General features: G+C 43.6%; 1 protein-coding gene across 1 annotated transcript; it reads left to right on the top strand.

The window, feature by feature from the left end:
• Positions 1–203: 203 nt before the first annotated feature.
• Positions 204–18,937, top strand: prag1 (PEAK1 related, kinase-activating pseudokinase 1). The gene is made up of 6 exons (XM_022768076.1): positions 204–438; positions 4,189–4,527; positions 4,623–6,271; positions 12,746–12,891; positions 13,882–14,648; positions 16,206–18,937. The coding sequence occupies exons 2-6, from the start codon at positions 4,264–4,266 to the stop codon at positions 17,364–17,366; spliced, it is 3,987 nt and encodes a 1,328-aa protein (XP_022623797.1). The 5' UTR covers positions 204–438; positions 4,189–4,263; the 3' UTR covers positions 17,367–18,937.
• The last annotated feature ends 457 nt before the right edge of the window (positions 18,938–19,394 follow it).

Below are 19,394 nucleotides of genomic sequence, written 5' to 3'. Positions count from 1 at the left end.
ACATCCTTATGACAGCTACTAGGACAAAAGCCTTAATGAAAATCTGTGAGTGTGGCTACTGACCAGACTGCATGGTTGGCGAGGAGCTCCTCCCACCTCCTTGTGCTCTCTCTCCATGCTTGCTGCAGAGGACTCCTGCTCCGCCTCAGCACTCCACCTCTGCACAGCACAACAACAGCAGCAGCAGCAGCAGCAGAAGCAGCAGAGGCGGCGGTAACGTGCCCGGCTGAAGCCGAAACCAGCAGCCTGCAGCAGCAGCTCACACACACACACAGACACACTCGTCTCCTGGGCCATTAACCTGTCGCATGTGGGATACGTGAAGACATAAAAGCTGGATATCGGCTCCTGTGGGAACCCGAAGAGCAGTTACGATACAGTTGTTTATTTTTTTTTTGGAGACCTTTTGTGTTGCCAGGGAAGAGAAAGTCCGAGCAGGTAAGCAGTCAGTCAATCAGTCAGTCAGTAGCCAGTAGATAACCTTGGCTACTTTACCATGGTTACATTGTAGCTGGCTTTCGTTTTCCTTTTTTCCCCCTTCATTTACACCTCTGTTATTGGTTCAGTGATACAGGTTGAGCCGAGTTGTTACAGTTAAAATTTCTGTCTATGTGATAAAAACTACTGCCATTTCACCAGTTTCCACAAATTACGAGGACTGAAAGGTTTTTTTCCCCTGCTACTGTAAACCGCCATAAACCAAATTTGGTAGCAAGTGTTTGGTAGCCAAATCTTCAATGATCAAACCAAGAAAACGGAGGCTCAAGCCGAAACACGTGGGGGTGTTTGGCTTATGCCGAGTGTTTGTTCAGGTCTAGGTGTATAGTAAAACGTTCAGATAAACTGTCTTAAGGTGGAAGTTTTGAGACATTAGTGAGAAGGTCACAAGTTTTGGCGGAAATTCCTCCTGAGTATCGAAGAAGCAGGTTGTATGTCCCCCTCCCCTCCCCTCCAGAATGAATGAATGGGCCGTGTGAGTGAGGCAGGCGTGACAAATGTTGCTAGTAAAAGAATTTGTATTCAAAGTGGGCGAACACACACTGATATGCCCTGCTTATCAGAGCGTAATGTTGACCATAGGTTGTATAATTATTTCCATGGGCATTTCATTCAATTCATTCTTTGTGGGCTTTTGTTTTTGACATGGTACACCAGTTTAGTAAAAAAAAAAAATAATAAAAAAAAGAGCCAGCAAGTTAATGCAGTGAATTATGGTACAGTAAGGTTAGCATAATAACAACCATCAGATGACCTGTGCTTCATGAAGCTGCCCCACTTGTAGCATGTGTGCTGATGTGTTTAAGGGGGGGGGGGGGGGGGTTGCTCCTGCAGAAGGATTCAGGCAAAGTGCAGTTTCAGCAGCTGTTGAGTGTTGATAAGCCCTCTAACCTGAAACTTAATTACTCCTCCGGTCACCATATCTGTGGGCTGTTTACTTCCTTGCTGGGCTATTTAAACTGTTGCCATCCAGTCTACCATTGCATCCTGACTGCATTCTTTAATGCATTACAGTCTGTTAGCTCAAAGCAAGCCCCTAGTTTGTTTCAAGCAGCCCTGCAATTTTAGCTTCCAGTCTGCTGTGTTCAGATTCCCTCAGATTAGGATAGTAGATTTTAATTCCTCAGCAAAAGTGGATGTGTTTTTGAGACATCTAGTGGCCAAGCAGCAGTGTATATGTGCAGAGGTCATACGGACACAGGGCTTGTGACTTCAAGGTTCATAATGCCTTTATTAGGTGACCCTAAACTACAAATTCCACATCAGACCGACTTCCACCCTCAACTCACTTTTTCTTGCGCTCATCTTATTTTTCTGGCGCCCTGACTTGTCACATGCTCATGAGATATTTTTTTACAGTCTGAGTTTTATATTGAAGGCAGGTCTTGAATTTTGTCATATGGCTGAATTTCTGGTTATTCTGTGTGTGTGTGTGTGTGTGTGTGTGTGTGTGTGTGTGTGTCTGGGTGTGTGTGTGTGTGTGTATATTTGTGTGTGTGTGTGTGTTTTTACAAGAGGAAGTGAGAAATATTGGACCTTGAGCTTGAGAAGGTGTGGGGAATGTAGACAGCAGGGTCTATCTCTGTTCAAACAAGGAGGGCTGAACAAGGTTCAGTTTGAGATGTGAGAGTACAAGACAGAGCACAAAAATGTTGGACATTTCAGATGAACCTCTGTCATGTCTTCCTCTGTTTTTGTCAGTTATTTCACTGCAGGGAAAGTGGAACAACAGAGACCAAACTGCCCCAGTTCAGGGACTACACTGTCAGTTTGGTAACTTAATAAACTTCCCACACCAGTGCTCTGTCTGTCTATGCTTTGTTATTGTCCGGTCGTCCCAGAATACCCCCTAGACATGCTCTTGACTGACAGTCAGTCTGTTGTCTTAAGCAACAGGCCTAGTAGCCTAAAGATCTGTGTATCCCCGATCAGTCATCACTTCATATGACTCATGCACAATGCCATAAGATGTTAGGCAAGGCTCGGTTTCCTCTGTTGTCGCAGGAACAGTTAAACAAACAGTGGGCTATGCTTTCCTGCCCAAACTGAGTCAGACAGAACAAAGACAAATGTAAACATGCATTATCTTTGCCAACAGGAAAACTCCTCATTCCTATAGTTATACTGGAGTTATGTTATACTAGAGTCATGAATTACCAGTAGTCCTAGCACAAGGCTCAAGCACTGCTGTCTGTATCTTGTGTCCTGGTATTTTTAGTCAATAAGGGAATGTAAGATTTAGAAATCAAGAATCACTATGACTAAATGGGGTGCATATATAGACAATTTTTTTTATTGTATTAGGGGAGTAATTGTTCATCCTCATGCCTCCTCTTTTTTTTTTCCAGATAATGAGTCTAGGTAGTGAGCTAATGTTGCTGTGTGTCATTGCGGCACCTTGTTGAGAGGCAATTAAAGGTGTGAAAAGAACATAAAGAGGGACACTCAGATGCAAGGAAACAAATGATCCCTCTGAAATGTTGTTGATCTTCTCACTGTCAGTCCAGTTAAACAGGACACAAGAGAGGCAAAGGAAGATGGTGTGTGTCTGTGTGTGTGTGTGTGTGTGTGTGTGTGTGTGTGTGTGTGTGTGTGTGTGTGTGTCAGCCAGTTTGTTTGTGAGAGAAGGAGGACACACATGTGGAGTGGGAGGTGTGTGTGTGTGAGCGCGTGGGGAAGGGGGAAGGGAGGTTATCGTGGGTGTGAGACTCACCCTGGTGAGACTTAAGACATTCCTGACATTCCGACCTCCGGGATGCTTGAGGCTCCTCCGTCTTCTTCTAGCGTGTCGGGGGCTGCAGAGGACTCTGGAGGGCTTTTATGTCTCAAGGCTCACACCGGCAGGCCCTTTGGTTGAACAGAAACCACATACCCTCTAATTTAGGAGGCCATGGGAACAAGTAGCACAGCACACACCGGCTCTTCTTAGGTTACATCCGCAGATGACACTAATATCCTAACGGAGGTCTTCTATGAGCTTCGAGACACTTGTCAGTTCGGACTCTCATCACTGCCTTTACAATTTCACTGAGATGTTTGAATAATTGTATTTCATTATTAACCTGATTTTTTTAAAAAGATGTATCTTCACTCAGAATCATACATCTCAGAAAAAAAAAACTTTTTCTCTCTTGATGCTGATTCCAATACTTCAACTCAGGGCATCTATCAAGTACAGATCCGATACCCATGCTCTCTTTTTCCCAATTTAAAAATCTGAGTGCCTCATTGTGTAGAACTAGTTGATTGTTTCCTTTGGTACTAAACAGTCAGCAGCCTGCAATGACTGAATGAATAGCAAAAACACTGAATTTATATGACATTGGTAAATAAACTGTATTTAATGGGGATGACTAATATCATGGTTGAAATTCAATCCACTTAATAAGTTCAGTGACATGCACAAAATTATGCTTTGAAAATCAGAATCGTTATGTTATTTGTAAAGTGTAGAAGAAGAAATGATGGGATAGATGAAGCCTTTAGATAAAGTCCTTGTTTCGTATGCAATACAGTAAATTTCACATGGTCACAAAGACGTGAGATTATGATCATGACAACCTATGGGCAAAAAGCAACTACATAGACTTCATGACTTCATTCTTCTAACAGTGTACCTCCTCTTCTTTTTCTCTCCTTTGCATACTGCCCTGTGAACATCTTGTGACGCTGCAACCTTCTGTGGCCCAGCCATGACAGTTCATCCCATATCTCCCAGATCCTCCCACAGCCACCTCTGACAACACCCGATTTAGTAAACCAAAGATGTCAGCGTGCAGCGACTTTGCAGAACACGTGTGGAAACCCGGCTCTTGTAAGAACTGCTTCCACCCGCTTAGTGCACACAAGACTGTCGGCGGACTGGATGGCAGCGTGCCAGCCGCTTGTTTGAAGAGCAGCCCGGGAGGCGATGAAGAAGCTGGAGTAACAGCACCTTCACCCTACAGCAAGCCAACCATCGCTGTCAAACCCACTATGATGAGCCTTGACACCAACGAGTCGACTGATGTCAACATGAACATAGAGCAGGTGAATTTCTTAAATGTCTCTTTCCTGTATCAAACCTTGGAGTTTCTTTCTGTCTGTACCTGTCTTTAATGTCTGCTCATGTTTTTGTTCGACAGGAGAACACAAAGAGCCCGGTTGAGCGTTTGGGCGTGAAGAAGCTGTTGGACCTGTCATCTCTTTATATTGATAGTAATGGCTGTCACAAGATCATTGGCAGTATCTTTGTCACCCAGGAGGAGGGTAGAGGTTCTCAGAGTTTAAAGAAGAACGCCAATGGAGACACCCGAAGGCAGCAGATTAGTACGGCCGCTATTACAACCAAGAGCACTTATAACGGAAGCGGTTTGACTACCAAGACAAATTATCAGGAAGCCCATCAGGCATCTGTGGAGATACCTTCATCAGTGGATATTGTGTCTTCCAGTCCAGTTCATAGCAATGGTACAAGCAGTGTTAGTACTGCTACTGTTACCACTAAGACCTCCAGCACTTCTACCACTTTCCCCACCACAACTTTAAGTGTGGACACCACTAGACACAGTCCCCCACCAGCCCTCCGCTCTGTTCCCGTCCTGTCAAAACAGACCAGCACATCAGACTCCTCTTGTTCTTATCGTAGCAGTACAGACTCACTTCCTGGGGCAGATGGATTGGGAGGAAGACAAGTCAGGTCAGGCAGCCCCCAAAGTTCACCAGCCATGGGTAGCCCTCAGTCAGCTCCCCACTCTCCCAATGGACAGCCAAGCTCAGAACCCATTTATGCAGAGAGCACCAAGAAAAAGCGCAAGCCACAAGGAAATGAAGTGCAGTCCCATCCTGAGTCCCCAAACCAGAGTAAGAACTCGTCCTGCTCTGAGCCTGAGCTTTCAGGAGACAGTCAACGGGCCACCATCACTGTAATGGCCGCTCACACAGAGGAGAACAACAGGACTTTCTACCTGAGCAGCCCAGATTCAGCTGTCAGCACCCAGTGCCATTTCAGCCCCACGGCACGTAAAGACCCCAGCAGCCCAGCCTTCCGCTGGCCCAGCCCCAGCCACAGCGCACCCTCTCTGACCACAGAAGCCAGCCTCAACCCTACTCTCCACCCCAAGCCTCAGTCTAGCCCACCCATTCCCCCAAAGAGGAACACACGCTCCCCCAAACTGGGCACCTCTAGCCTCTCACCATCCATGTCTTCTCCAGTCCCTCTTCCCGAACTCCCCAGACTGGGCACCTCAAGCCTCTCACCATCCATCTCATCTCCCGTCCCTTTCCCTGAACTCCCCATGCTTTTCCTCGTCTCTGCTAGAGAGGGCCACTTCAAGGTCCATACAGAGCCCCACAGTGCAGCATCCGAACGCTGGCACAAGCCCCACCACCACAGTTCTGGCTGGAACTGCTGCATTGAGGAAGAAGAGGAGGACGAGGACAGAGAGCGGAAAGAGGGGGAGAAGAAGAAGCTGTCCACCAACCCGGGGACAACCTCTCGGGTGACAGGCCTGGTCAATGGTGCCGCTGTCTGGAAGGAGGCCAGGGACTGGAAGGCCCACAGCAGCCCCCCTCCGATGACAGAGCCAGGCACGGCCCCCCCGGCTGCCCCCAACAATGGTGCCTGTCAGGGGGAGACTGAGGGCACCGGTGCAGAGGAGGAGGGCAAGCATAACGGGAGCATGCCGGCCAAGCAAACGTTGCATGGCGGCTCATCAGAGCTGCTGGCAGCAGGGAAGGGAACTGCCAACAATGAGCCCAATCCACCACCTCCCCCACCTAAGAAACTGCACAGGTAAGAACGACAAAGAACTTTTTGTTTTTACACATTCAGTTATTATCCCTCGATTAGGATAGAACACTTGTACTGTATCTGCGTAGGACTACATTTGATAAATATCAGAAATATACATGTTTATTTTCATTATTGATTAATCTTTTTTAGTTACTCGTGCTGTCAGTGAAATGTCAGAGGTAATGACAAAATGCCAATTAGAAGTTAGCAGAGCCCAAGGTGTCATGCTGTAATATTGACAACCGGACCAATAGATAGACCAATAGAAAATTATTCACTTCAAAAATGTAAACATGTAATATTCTAAATATGAAGCAGTGAAAAGTAAACAGCTCTTTACATTTGGGAAGCTGTGACCACATGATGACAAGAATCTCAAGATAAAGGACAAATGACTAAGTGATTATTAATTGAATATCACTGTCATTATTCAGTTTCCTTGAGTTTCATTTTTTAAAGTAAATTCCTAATGTTACACGCAGCTTTATTTAGTACAGATGAAAACGTTCAGCTCTTCAAAATCTTCTGTTTATATGTAATTTCCTACCTACTATACATTTCTCATAATACCGTTTATGCTAAAAAAAAAAAAGGGCAGAGCACAGTAAATACAGCAGAGGAAGAGGCTACATATTATTTACAATGAGGCAGCTATGTAAAAGGAAAAGTCTAATAGAGGTTTAATTACACACTAGCATACTATACACTCTCTGTAAGATGGTTCCTATGCATTTATCAAACTTGAACTTCCCATTATAGCACATATTTGCGTGCCTGTCCTCAGGTTTCCTACCTAATGACTTGCAGTAGAATTAATGGTACTGTAATTCAGTCATGACATTGTGGTTTCATTATGTTACATAATTTAGCACTTACAAGGCGCACTTAGTCTAAAAGCATAAATGCATTTTTGCTCTCTGTTGGGGACGGTATATATATAATATTGGTGGTGCTGATGGAACAGAAGCTACAGTGCATTGCCCGTGACTGCACATACATGCATCTTACTGCAGGGATTTGTGTGAATCTTATTGTGCCTTCTCCTTTCATAGCATCATTATTCAGCCTTGAATCAGCCTCCATTCTAGCGCCTTGTGATCATTCAAACTGTTCAGGCATATCCCTCAATGCATGCCTTGTTCTATTCATGCAAGTAACGTGACTTTTTCAATTCTAATTAACACGCAAAATGGGTCTGTTAAATAGTCCCCTTCTGTGTCACGTTACTGTAAATTTGTTTTGGCTGCAGCTCAATAGACAGAACTGTAAAAAAAAAAAAAAAAAAAAAAAAAAACAGGCCTTGTTCCATTGATATTGTCATACAGCGACAAAGCTGTCATTAGCAGGCGTTCAGATGCATCTTTGAGGAAGATCATTTTCATATTTGCACTGTTGGCATGATTGGGTGTTAAATTCTTGCTGTCCACATTGCTGCTGCAAACTTGTTTTAAGGTTTTATACTTAAAACTGATTTTATAACTAATTCCATCACTCAATAAACATTTTCCCCTTTGTTCAAGACTTGCACTATCGTGACCTATTCTACACAAGGCTCCTAGCCTACATAGCCATTTATTATCGGTAACATTTGCACACGTGCTTTAACCTGAGTCTGCAGTAGGCTAAGAATACACACACTGTCTGAGTCAGCTACCCAAAGTGGAAACAGAAAAGAGGCCTTGTGTCGCAGTTATAGAGGATCAAATGATCTCCTCAGAATAAACTTTGCTTTGTCTGGTACGGCATGATGAGGTGTACCACACGACTGTGACTTCCTCAAGAAGAGCAGATGTTCTACCATCTTCAGCTGCTCGAGTCAGCAAAATCTAAGTGGGACTGTTTTACTATCAAAAACACATATTGCTGATCACATTTCAAGGGCCCTTATGTTTGTGGTAATTCTAGTAAGGGCCCATCTCTCCTGTTATGACATTGCCGACATTCTGCGCTGATAAAAATACACCTTGTTGAGACACATGTGGGAACACGACTCAAGCCAGCCAGCGACAGTTGTGGCTTTCTGGTGTTCCAAGTTTATCGGCGGGTTTAGTGTGTTTAATCAACAAGTGTCCCTGGGCACCAGGCATGTACTGGAAACTCAACGGCGAAGTGGTGCAGGAAAAAAGAATCTAAATATTGCCAGCAAAGCAACCGAAACTTCGTCTTTTGTGTGGAATAAAATCAAAACAAAAAAAAAAAATGTGTACATGCACCCTGTGAAGCAGCATTTTGATGTGCTGAATCATTTAAAAGCCACAGATGGTTTGAAAAATCTGCCTCCCAGAGCCTTTGGTCACAGTGGAAAACACCAAAAGTTTCCCTCTTGTACTCCTTGTAAGAGGTCAACCTACATATCATGTGATGGGGTCAGTCTAAGAGGCGTGCATGTTTGTGCATGTGTCTGTGTCATGCATTAGTGTGTGAGTAAGTACTCTTTAACAAGGAAGGCGTGTCAACTGGTCAGTGAAGGTTGCCAAAGGGAGGGGCTTTTAGCGAACAGATTGTTGCCCCTGGCAACTCCCAAACTGTCCCAGTCTGGCAGTCGGTCGCCACCAATAGAAGTAGAATTTATAGATCAGCCACGTGGATTCAAGCCCATTGAGTTTGACTTGGGTGTGAATTTCCTTTTGCTCTCTAAACTACTGTTCCAAGACGTGCTGCCCCTCCCTCCACAGAGCCATCCTGATCCCCTCTCTGCAGCAGAACAGATAGCATCTTGTTGCCATCTGACAGACCTGAAGCTGCTCTAAAGTGAACTACTAGGTCAATGAGTGAATGCTACATATGGGATACGGGTGCTTTTATTTTGCGCATCTAATGGGTGCTGTTGCTTTTCCTGCTGAGACAGACTTTAAATACACATATGACTCGTGTGGAACCAGGGTTGTGTTACTACACATGGCGGGGCTTTAGAGAGCCGCCGGTCTGATCCAAGGGCATTTTGTGCCCGCCAGCCCGACAAGGACCTCTGCCTCTCCAGCATGAGGTAGGCACCTGATGGCAACTTCTTTTCATATGTGTCCTCATCAAGACACCAAGATTGACGACACATCTATCATTAGACTTGTAAAAGGAAATGGTGATGTTCTTGTTTACATAGGAAAGTGGTGTCAGAGTTTGAACGTGTTTCAGAAGGGTCGGAATAAACCACAATTCAGAAGTGCCTCAGAATGGTGCAGTGACTGTGGCATGTGGTCAACTTTCTGTTAATTCTGTATTTCCGCTCTGCTTTTGCTTCTTGTACTAGTCTCTTATAATCCTTTTCTGCTGAGATGATCTTATTCTTTCATTTTAACGCACCCTGAGCCCGGATTAAAACTGTGGTAAAATGAAGAGCTTGAGATGTGAAATAGATTATAGACAAAGTGTGTTAGGGAGAGGAGCACCAAAAATTACATTTGCAGAATATGATATAATGTAAGAAAAAAAATGAAAGTGGGTTGCAGTGAATAAGGGAAGGAGCTGGCTGACAGAGAAGAAGATAACAAGGCAAGGCTGGGGCAAGTTGGGAGAGATAAAAAGAATTGGTGTCAAACATTAATGGATCTTTGGTTTATATGACTATATAGCCGTAGTAACTATCCTACCATTCCAGTAAAGAAACAATGGGTGTCTTTCTTTTCTGCACTATTTTGTAACATATAGAGGTTGGACAACATGCACAAAAGAAGGCAATCCAATACAACAGCTATGCTATAGATAACAACCTTTGTGAGTCTTTACATAATAGAAAAGGAACATCTTAGAATATAATTTTGTCCAATACAACAAAAAAGTGCAGTTAAATCAGTTTCTCTCTGACTGCTATTTTAATTTTAACAGAGGCTGTGTCTGCTGCATGGCTGTTGAAGGGGATTGGACTACATGGTACAGGTGTTCATGATACCACCTCCACCTCCTATATGAGTCAAATCTGAGTCAGCCTGCTTTCCTACTTAACCCCACCCCAGTGAAACAAAACTCTGAATATGAATGTATTGGGTGTAATCAGGTTACAGGGTTTTGTTTCATCACTCTTAATGCTGCATAAAATAATGTTTGTGAGCATTTTGCACACCCAAAGGATGCAATCAGAGGACACCCAGCACTATGTCTTTCAAATGTCATCATTCACCACAGAGAAGACACTAAATAAGAGTCAAGAAGTGAAACCAGTTGTGTGAGCCTGGTCCACAACAACAACAACAATATTTCAGTATAGTTTGTGTCTTATTTTACACCGTCCCGCTGCTCTCTGTGGCTAGTTAGCTGTAACCCCAGTCTGATCCCTTTTTAAAAACTCCCCCTGCTCCTCTCACACAGCTTTATTAATACCACAAACACACACACACATGTCAGAATAGCATATGTGTCAACAGATACAGTGTGTTTACTGTAGCATGATTGTTTACATTCTAAATCTGGGTTACCGTCGTTGCTGGGCTGATTGCGGAATACAAACCTCGTCTGACAGGTTTACTGTGGCGATCATGATGTCTCACGTAGACATTTAATCTATTCTGAGGAAATAGGCAATCAAGATGCTATTAATAGATGTTTAGGCTAGAACTGGGCATTCCAAGCACGGTGATGAAAATCCTGATGAATGGTGCATTTTGGTGTCATGATAACCTGCATTTTATACGAAGCTAAAATCATTTGTCTAAATACTGACTGAACGGTTGCACTGCTGAAGCCATATCACAAATATTTTGGTTGAATGATTCTCTTTTCCGTCTTGCTGCTTTCCTGTGTGTGACTTTAAAATAACTGAATATCATTAGGTTTCTGACTTGACCTTGGGCTCTGGGAAATTGTGATGGACATTATTTTCCAACATTTTTTAAACCGAATTATTATTTACCTAAGAAAAGGATTGTCAGATTAACTGATAATGAAGATACGTACTACTTGCATTGCATCTTACAGTGCAATGCTTGTACTTTCTTAGATGCAGTCCTAATCAGAGAAAAGGTGTTTTTTTTTTTTTGTTTTTTTTTGGATGCCCTTAATCAGAAGGCTCATTCAGCCACGCACATCCTCCCACAGGACATCAAGCAATGGCATTCTTTCATCACAGAAAATCTCATGTTTTGGACACAAATCTCAGAGATCTAGAGCAAGACATGCACAGGTGCACACATGTACACAGACCCATAATCCCTGCACCCATTACCATTTCTCCTCTGCCTCAGCATTTCCACTGCCTTTCATCACGGCTCTTTTGTCTGTAAAACGATAGCAGATCCTTTAGCTAACTGCCCAGAGAGAATACCTAACCCTTTGTCTCCATCCTGTGCTCCTCCCCTTTCTCCTTTCTCCTCCTCGTCTGTTTGTTCTGCTGATTTATGGTGGAATTGAAGTCAGGGGCCAGCAGATAAATGGATAGAGGAGTCATTTTGTGATGGAGGAGAGGAAGGAGAGAGGAAGGAGAGATGAAGGGATGGGATGGGATGGGACCGTGTTTCCCTGAGCCATTAGCGGGTATAATGAGACAAGTGAAAGGCTGTCACTCAGCCTAATTGGTCACCTTGATTAGATAGTCTCCTCATGCACAGTTTTCATTGGTATTATAAGCAGCCATCGTGGTAGACAGACAAACCGAGAAGGAGAATGCAAAGCTGGTGTCTAGTGAATTAAGAGAAATTAACAGTTTCTGATTCAAGGGAGATTATGTAACTTTTGAAAGAATAAATTAATAGTAGAAGATAAGAAATAAAATGCACCCTTGCTGGATTCAATATACACAGGGCTTTTGCTGCTACAGCTTTAGTTGTTCTAGTAGCTAAGTGTGGCTAATGGTAGCTAATATTCATAAACTGTAAATAGCTATTGCTATGTATTTGACAATACTGGAGTCATTTTGTTTGCTCTCTATTTGTGCTACTGTCAAATCCTGCTTTAGTCTGACACAGGTTAAGATTTCAATCCTCCAGGCAGTGGGTCCTTGCACTCGCTCTCACTCAGGTTACAGTGTGTCTTTAAAGCAACTAACTCCAGGGAATCTTGGGAAATGTAGGAAAATCTAATGTGCCATTATCCTGTCTTCAAAAAAGGGAGCCAATATCAGAACAAATCTAAATTGCCACATCTGTCAGACTCATGTCATTAGGGGATTTAGTAAGGCTTGTTTGTCACAGTTACAATTACACCGAATCGAGAAGTGTGTCTCTGAAATAAGGAAGTGAAACTACTCCTAACAGTGCTATGTTCGTCATTTAAAATGAAACGGCATGCTCAATCTCATGAACTTATTAGTGACACATAGTGCAGATAAGAAAACCTCACAGGGAAGTGGAGTGGTTCCACATTTTTAAACAGATGCAGAAAGAAATATTCTACTGCTGCGACAAACTGCCGCGGGACACTGCGGTACACAGGCAGACAGCAATGCAGACGCAGAAACAATATACACAAAATTTGTTGTGTTTGTTTACATCTTTCTTTTCCCATCGTATTCACTTACACTGTGTCTGTTGTTTTCTTCTTTTACAGAGTGTCGAGTAAGGTGAGTGGCAGCAACATGGAGCTGGACCGCTGCAGCCAACAAGGGTCAGCAGAGAGTACCACTTCGTCTCCATGGGGCCTGAGCAGTTCCAGCCTCCCCACAGCCTCCACTGACAACCTGACTGCTGACACCGGTAAATACCACTCCATTGACTCTAATAGAAACTTTCACAGGTTTTAACTGATACATGTATATATTGAGATGCCAGGGGATTATCTGATCTACAGGCCAGTTTATACAAGTCACTAGGGGAAATCCATTGACGTTAGTTGTCTTGCTGTTCAGATACTGTTTCATCATGTTTTACTATGAAGATGTACTTTGTCCAGACTGAAACTGAGCGACACAGAAAAAAGAGGAAAAGGAGTGCTGCACGGTTTTATAGCAGCAGTCTGACAGCTTATCTGTTGTTTTTCTTTCGTCAAGTGCACATATACGAATAGTTTTGACCTGGTGTTGATTTCTTTCTGTCATCAAACCTGAGATGTGGCTCAGAATGGCATCTGTCCTTGGTTTAGAAATTGTCTTTGCGTATCAGCCTTAAACGTCTGTGACGCTCAGACGCTTGTAATTGCTGTAACTTCCTGGCCAATGTCGTTTGAAGAGATAATTATGGAGTATGATAACGAGGGAAAAAGGGCTTGGCTACATCCTACAGAGTACTTTTTTTTCAGTCCCCCCCCCCTCTCTGTGAAAGCAGTTATTGAAGACTGCACTGCACAATTATCTCAGTATCTGTCTCCTCTAGTGTAATGTCAAGTTCCAACTTTAAGTCTTTAATTGACAAATGGATTATAATTGGATGGAAGATGTTTTGAGTGTCAGCTTGAATCCTGGATTGTGGAAATTTCCAGCTCTTTTGAGGAAACGAGGTACGTGTTTGCACTGAGGCTGAGCAGTAGGCAGTGACAGAAGGGGAGTAGTAAATAAATCAAATTCACAGCTGTCACCCAGGATTATGCCAGTCTGTGTGTACTGTTCAGGTATGAGAAACACAGGATATATTGTGTGAATCCACAAAGCTAGTTTGGTTTTCTGGCTGTATCTTTGTGTTTCTATTTTCCAAGTATATTTTCGATAATCGATTGGCAGACCTGCTGATGTAAGTTCCCTCTCTTCATAGATTCTCGGGATGCTACACGGATGTCTTGTTCCTCTCCATTTCCCAGAAGTCCAGTGGTCTCAGCTCCAGGATCTCCTCACCCACCCTCCTTCAACAGCCTAAGTAACCAGCCGCCGCCACTCCCTGAGAAAAAAATGGTCAACCGCACCGTGTCGGCTCCCGATAGCACCAATGGGAAACCCTTTGTCCGAGCCTACCCACGCCTCCCGTTCACTGGCTCAGAGAGCAATGTCTGTCGACCTGCTGACATCACCTCCCGGTCCAGTTTACCGTCCAGCCCCGTTGACCCACGGCCCATTTTCTCCTCCAGTGATTCCCTGGAGCGTTGTCATGCCCCGCTAGGCCGACCCTCGAGGTCCCGGACATTGGATGAGCCGCTGAAGACTCACGGGCGTCTGGGTGTGCACTGTCGAGGCAGCATCACCTGCTCCTCTTCTCCTCAGCTCAGTGCGCCCTTCTCCGCCTCAGAACCAGGCCCGGCACCTAATTTGGGCTCTAGCCTGCAGCTCCAAACCCTCCTGAGTAACATTGACAGTAGAGAGGGTGTGTACTCCAAACTGGGAGGCCTCTATGCAGAGTCCCTACGACGCTTGGCTCTAAAATGTGAGGATCACTTCACCCGCTCCCAGAAGAATCCACTGAGGTTTGAGGAGAGCAACTGGTCTCTGTTCAGGCTCACATCTAACAAGCCCAGCTGCAACGCAGGAGATGCTGTGTACTACTCTGCTGCCTGTGCCTCCGACCCCAGCAACTCCTACGCTGTCAAGGTAATCTCTAGTGGGTCTAATTTGTAGAAAGATATTTTATACTATGAATTTGTTTTGATACAACTTTTAATATTTCAGTCCTGTTTGATTTGGCCATTCCTGTGGTTACTGGTGGCAACAGCAGCTACCCTTTTCCACCAAGAGCAGTTTTACATCAAATGGCTATTGCTGAAAAAAATAACCATAAACAATATCAAGAACAGGGTTCTCAAGTGAAACTGAATTACATGTACATATCTTTGCATCATCATCACTTGATATCTCACACAGTTTTTAATATGTAATTATTATTGAATAACCTGATGGAGTTGCTGATATTTGAACCCTATGATCATTTCATGGTCGGCCTTGATTTTGAATATTGAGTACAGATCACAATAAGTATAACATAAGTATTGGAGTGTAAACAAGTGTGGGTTGGTGGTTGGTTGCAGTGTTTAGTCTCTCCAGTCAGAGCAACTGAAGATCATTTCCACTGTTGTTTTAAGGGATAATTTGCACAGTGGGTGTTGTCAACTGTTCTTTTAAGCAGGGATTTGACAGTTTGAGGATAGAGTGAGGAGATTAAAATTTCGGGTGGTGGTCGTGTTTGTTCTTAGGCCACAGATGGGATGGTCCTCACTACGACACAAACCTTCGGGGCATGTAGTGTAAACAGCCACTAAGAAAAGTAGGGTGTGGATTCAGTCTCACTGACCTTTGTCCCAAAGTCATTAGTGCTGTAAGAAAAAAAACAGCAGCCGTTTGTACAGTATGTATTATGCCACAGCCTGGGTGCCTACACTCTTGCTTAATATCTCTAGGCCCAATTAATCTTTAGATTCCAGGCAGGATTTAAAGCCAGACAAACCCCTGTTGTCAAGGCCAACACACACACAACCACACAATGTAGAATAATACTAATGGTGATTATATAATGTGAAACCAGCATTGATTAGTATTCCACACTGTGTTTGTGTAACTTTATGTATTCACATATTACCAACGTTTTGCTGGCTGAAACGTGAACCACATGAAAGAAGATTTTAGTCCAGTTAATCACAAAGAAGAGATTATATTTATTAATCTGACCCCAACGCACATTGAAGACATGCTAAAATTTCATGGGAGACATTTGAATGTTTGTTTAAGAGATTCAGATTTTATTCAGTTAGTTTTAGTTAGTTTGTTATTCATTAGTTTGAATTCTCCCATTGCTTACAAAAGACTGACAAACACTGAGAGGCTGTAGTGGTTTACTTTAACACTAGCTGAACCCAGTCCTGGAATAACCTTGTGAGTTAAAAATGCTTTTTTATTTATCTATTTTTTTTAAAGCTTTTCAGTTGGAAATTAAGTTTAAATCTGCATCTAGGACACTGGTTTCACTTGAATTAGAGCAGGAACTGATTTGGCATTGACCTTAGAACTTCACTAACAAGCATTCCTTTCTTATGTTTCTTGGCTCCCCTCCCTTTCCGTCTCTGTGTGGAATTCCTCTCTCCCCCCTCTCTGTCCCTTTTTTCTCCTTTCCTTCATTCCTTCCTCCCACTGCCCTTTGTGTTTATACCTCGCCAGATCTGTAAGAGTCCATCCATGGAGTCCAAACAGGGCCATCTCTACGGTCTGTCAGTGCAGCAGAGCATGCCTCCCCACTTCAACCTCCAGCAGGACTGTGGACACTTTCTCGCCTGTGTCCCCCAGAGCATGTTGCCTTCTGATGAAGTCTCTCTGCGCACCGCACCTGCTACATCGCCGTCTCAGCCCTCCAAGTCTGCACCGGGCCAACAGGTAGACCGAGAGCGAGTGGTGGTCATCACCCCTGAGATCCCCCAGCAGACAGCAGCTGACTTTGTTCGAGAGTGGGAGGCGTTCCATAAAACTCAGCCAGAGGTATACGAGCGCCGCGTTTGCTTCCTCCTCCTGCAGCTGTGCAACGGCCTGGAGCACTTGAAGGAGCATGGAGTCACGCACCGCGACCTCTGCCTAGAAAACTTGTTGTTGGTGCCTCATCACCGCAGGTCCTCCCAGTTCCCCCAACAGACCAACAGTGAGAACTGCACCAGTAATGGTTCAAGCGGTGCAGACAATCAGCGCCACCTTCCCCGGCTCCTCATCAGCAACTTTGCCAAGTCCAAACGTCGCTCCTCCGAGGATGCGGCCTCGACCAACGTGGACCCTCGCACCAAACGTGACCACGCAAGGCTGGCACCTGAAATTGTCTCAGCAGCCCAGTACCGCAAATTTGACGAGTTCCAGACGGGCATCTTGATCTATGAGCTCCTCCACCAATCCAACCCATTTGAGGTGAGTCCAGCACTTAAGGAACAAGACTACCGGTGTGAGGAACTGCCCCCCATCCCCTCTGTCTCCCTTTACTCAGCCGGCCTCCAGAGGCTGGCGCAGCTCCTGCTCCAACCCGACCCCATCAAACGAATCCATATCCAGGAGGCCAAACGCATATTGCAGAGCCTGCTCTGGGGCCCCAGGAAGGACCTGATGGAGCAGCAGTTGGAGAGACACGGACACGGAGGAAGCTTCATTGACGGATCCCGACACGAGGGTCTCCTCAACTGGCTGGATGTGAAACGAGCCCTGCTGATGATGAAGTTCGCTGAGCGTTCACTGGAGCCAGAGAGGAACGCGGAGCTGGAGGACTGGTTGTGCTGTCAGTACTTTTCCTCGGCTCACCCTTTGTCTCTCTGCCATACTGCTGAACTGCTGTACTCACTAAAGTAATGGCTCACTTTAGGGTTAAAAGTGTGTGTAAGTGGAGCCAAAGCAATGTGTGAATTTGTGAATGTGTGTATGAGGAAAGACCAATAAGTTTAAAGTTAATGTCCAGACACTATGGATGGGTCCAGACAGTGTGATCCTTTGGAGATACTGTGAAACCTGCCCACCTGTTTGCGCTACTGCTACATGCATGAGAGCCATGCATCAACCTAGCCGTCCACTCTGAACCTTTTACACCAACAGTATCCCGCCACAGACTGTTGTCAGCCTAACGAAGAAATGACTTGAAAACTTGGGCATACAGTGACAGACATATTGACAAAATCACTAAAACATTCACAGCCTTGTGCTGATAAATCCATCAGTTAAAAAAAAAAAAAAAAAGACGGATATAGACAGTATTCATAATTCTATAATACACTTACCAAAGTTTCATGTTTGACACTGTATTTTGTGTATTTATTAAATATCAATTGAGACATTTTACCACTGAGAACAGGATAATAATAATGTCAGCCAGCTTTGCGAAGTAATGCTGTGTCTAGTTTGAATGTGCAGCTAACTTTTATTTTGCCTGATATTTTAATAAAACTATGAGGTCAGTAGCAAACGTACAGTTTTGCACCTTCTCCGTCATATGTTTATTCATGGGCACACAGTGCTGTACTGTGTTAACAACACAAACTTGTCTTTAACCACATCCATAGAAGGATGCCCATTCCTCTTTGGATACTGGTTTTACTAGTTGGACTGATGGACGCAGCCTCCCCTAAATGTGTGTTATCACAGGCCTTGTTAGGCAGCACTGCATAATGAATAGACTCGGTATAAATTAATGATAATCCATACTGTCTAACACAACTCAACATAAATCGGATTGACAAAACAATTTTCAACGTTAGCGATTTCTTCCACTGAATGGACGATGCCCAGTTCTTCCCTATACTTACTTTTTAGTATATATTTAAATGTTTTAACATTTGTCACAGTGCCTTTTGTTCTTTGTATATGTTACAGTGACTCGGAAGCCAAATGTAAATATTTCTGATCATTTGTCCTTTGTGAAACTGGCCTTTCACAGAATGTTCTAGAAACGACTTTGTACAGTTATTTGTAGATGATATTAGAAAAAAATGAGCCCAAGCAGGTCTTAAAAAGCCATGAATATGAGCAGCAGTTAAAAAATATTTATGATATAATTTGTTATCCTGTAGTAGTCACTGGAATTTCTGTGTTTATTTTAATATGTGGATTATCAAATTATGTTGGGTTTTTTTGGCACAGCAGCAGCTGGGCCTGTCTTGTTTTTTTTCTCCTATGTTCTGCGTAGGCTGCAGAGGATGCTTCAAGTTATGAACTTTTTATCTCCAACAAAGAATTTTTCCTAATAAAGTCCAGAGAAGAGAATTAAACCACCTGCATGCAGGTTTTTGTCCATGACAGATGTTTCTAATGTTGAAGAGGAAAAAACATGGTCTGATCTCACCGCTAATACATTATTGATTTGAATTATTTTGTGTGTGCCTCACTTATTTGCATCTATCAATAAACTGTGCATATATTTTCTCACAGTATTATCCAGTGTTTTGATCGTTTCTTTGTATTCAGTCATTTTATTGATTGAGCTATTAATATTACATTGATCAAGCTATTAATAATATTTTGTTGTTACTGGCTTCCAGTATTAATGAACCTCTACGAAACATTTCATGTTGTACACATTGATTCCCTCTATATGGTAAAATTCATCAGTCTTTTTTGTCTTTACTAGACATTCAACTTCAGAGAGAGAGAGAGAGGAAGTGAGGAGCTGACTGGAGAACAGTCCCCGTGTTTTGTGACAGAGGAAGTGCAGGGTGTTATTTTGATGAACATGGAGCATGACTGCATACAAAATAACCCAGGCTTTGTTATGCTTCTTGTCTTTATTTTCTGGCTTTGAAATCCTACTTCTCTAAAGTACATTATGCAAGACTGTGGCATCTATTGTAATGGCAGAATGAAAAACTTTAACCCTGTAACAACTAGTGA

The sequence above is a fragment of the Seriola dumerili genome, unplaced genomic scaffold, assembly GCF_002260705.1.
Source record: "Seriola dumerili isolate Sdu_G_001 unplaced genomic scaffold, Sdu_1.0 BDQW01001389.1, whole genome shotgun sequence".
NCBI classification, from domain to species: domain Eukaryota; kingdom Metazoa; phylum Chordata; class Actinopteri; order Carangiformes; family Carangidae; genus Seriola; species Seriola dumerili.
Note: the sequence above shows the minus strand (reverse complement) of the source record. Positions and strands in the feature narration are given on the sequence as shown.

Coding starts and splice junctions, on each gene's coding strand:
- prag1 (XM_022768076.1), top strand. CDS start 4,264: ATGTCAGCGTGCAGCGACTTTGCAGAACACGTGTGGAAACCCGGCTCT. Junction 4,528..4,622: donor TCAACATGAACATAGAGCAG/GTGAATTTCTTA, acceptor TTTGTTCGACAG/GAGAACACAAAGAGCCCGGT. Junction 14,649..16,205: donor GCAACTCCTACGCTGTCAAG/GTAATCTCTAGT, acceptor ATACCTCGCCAG/ATCTGTAAGAGTCCATCCAT.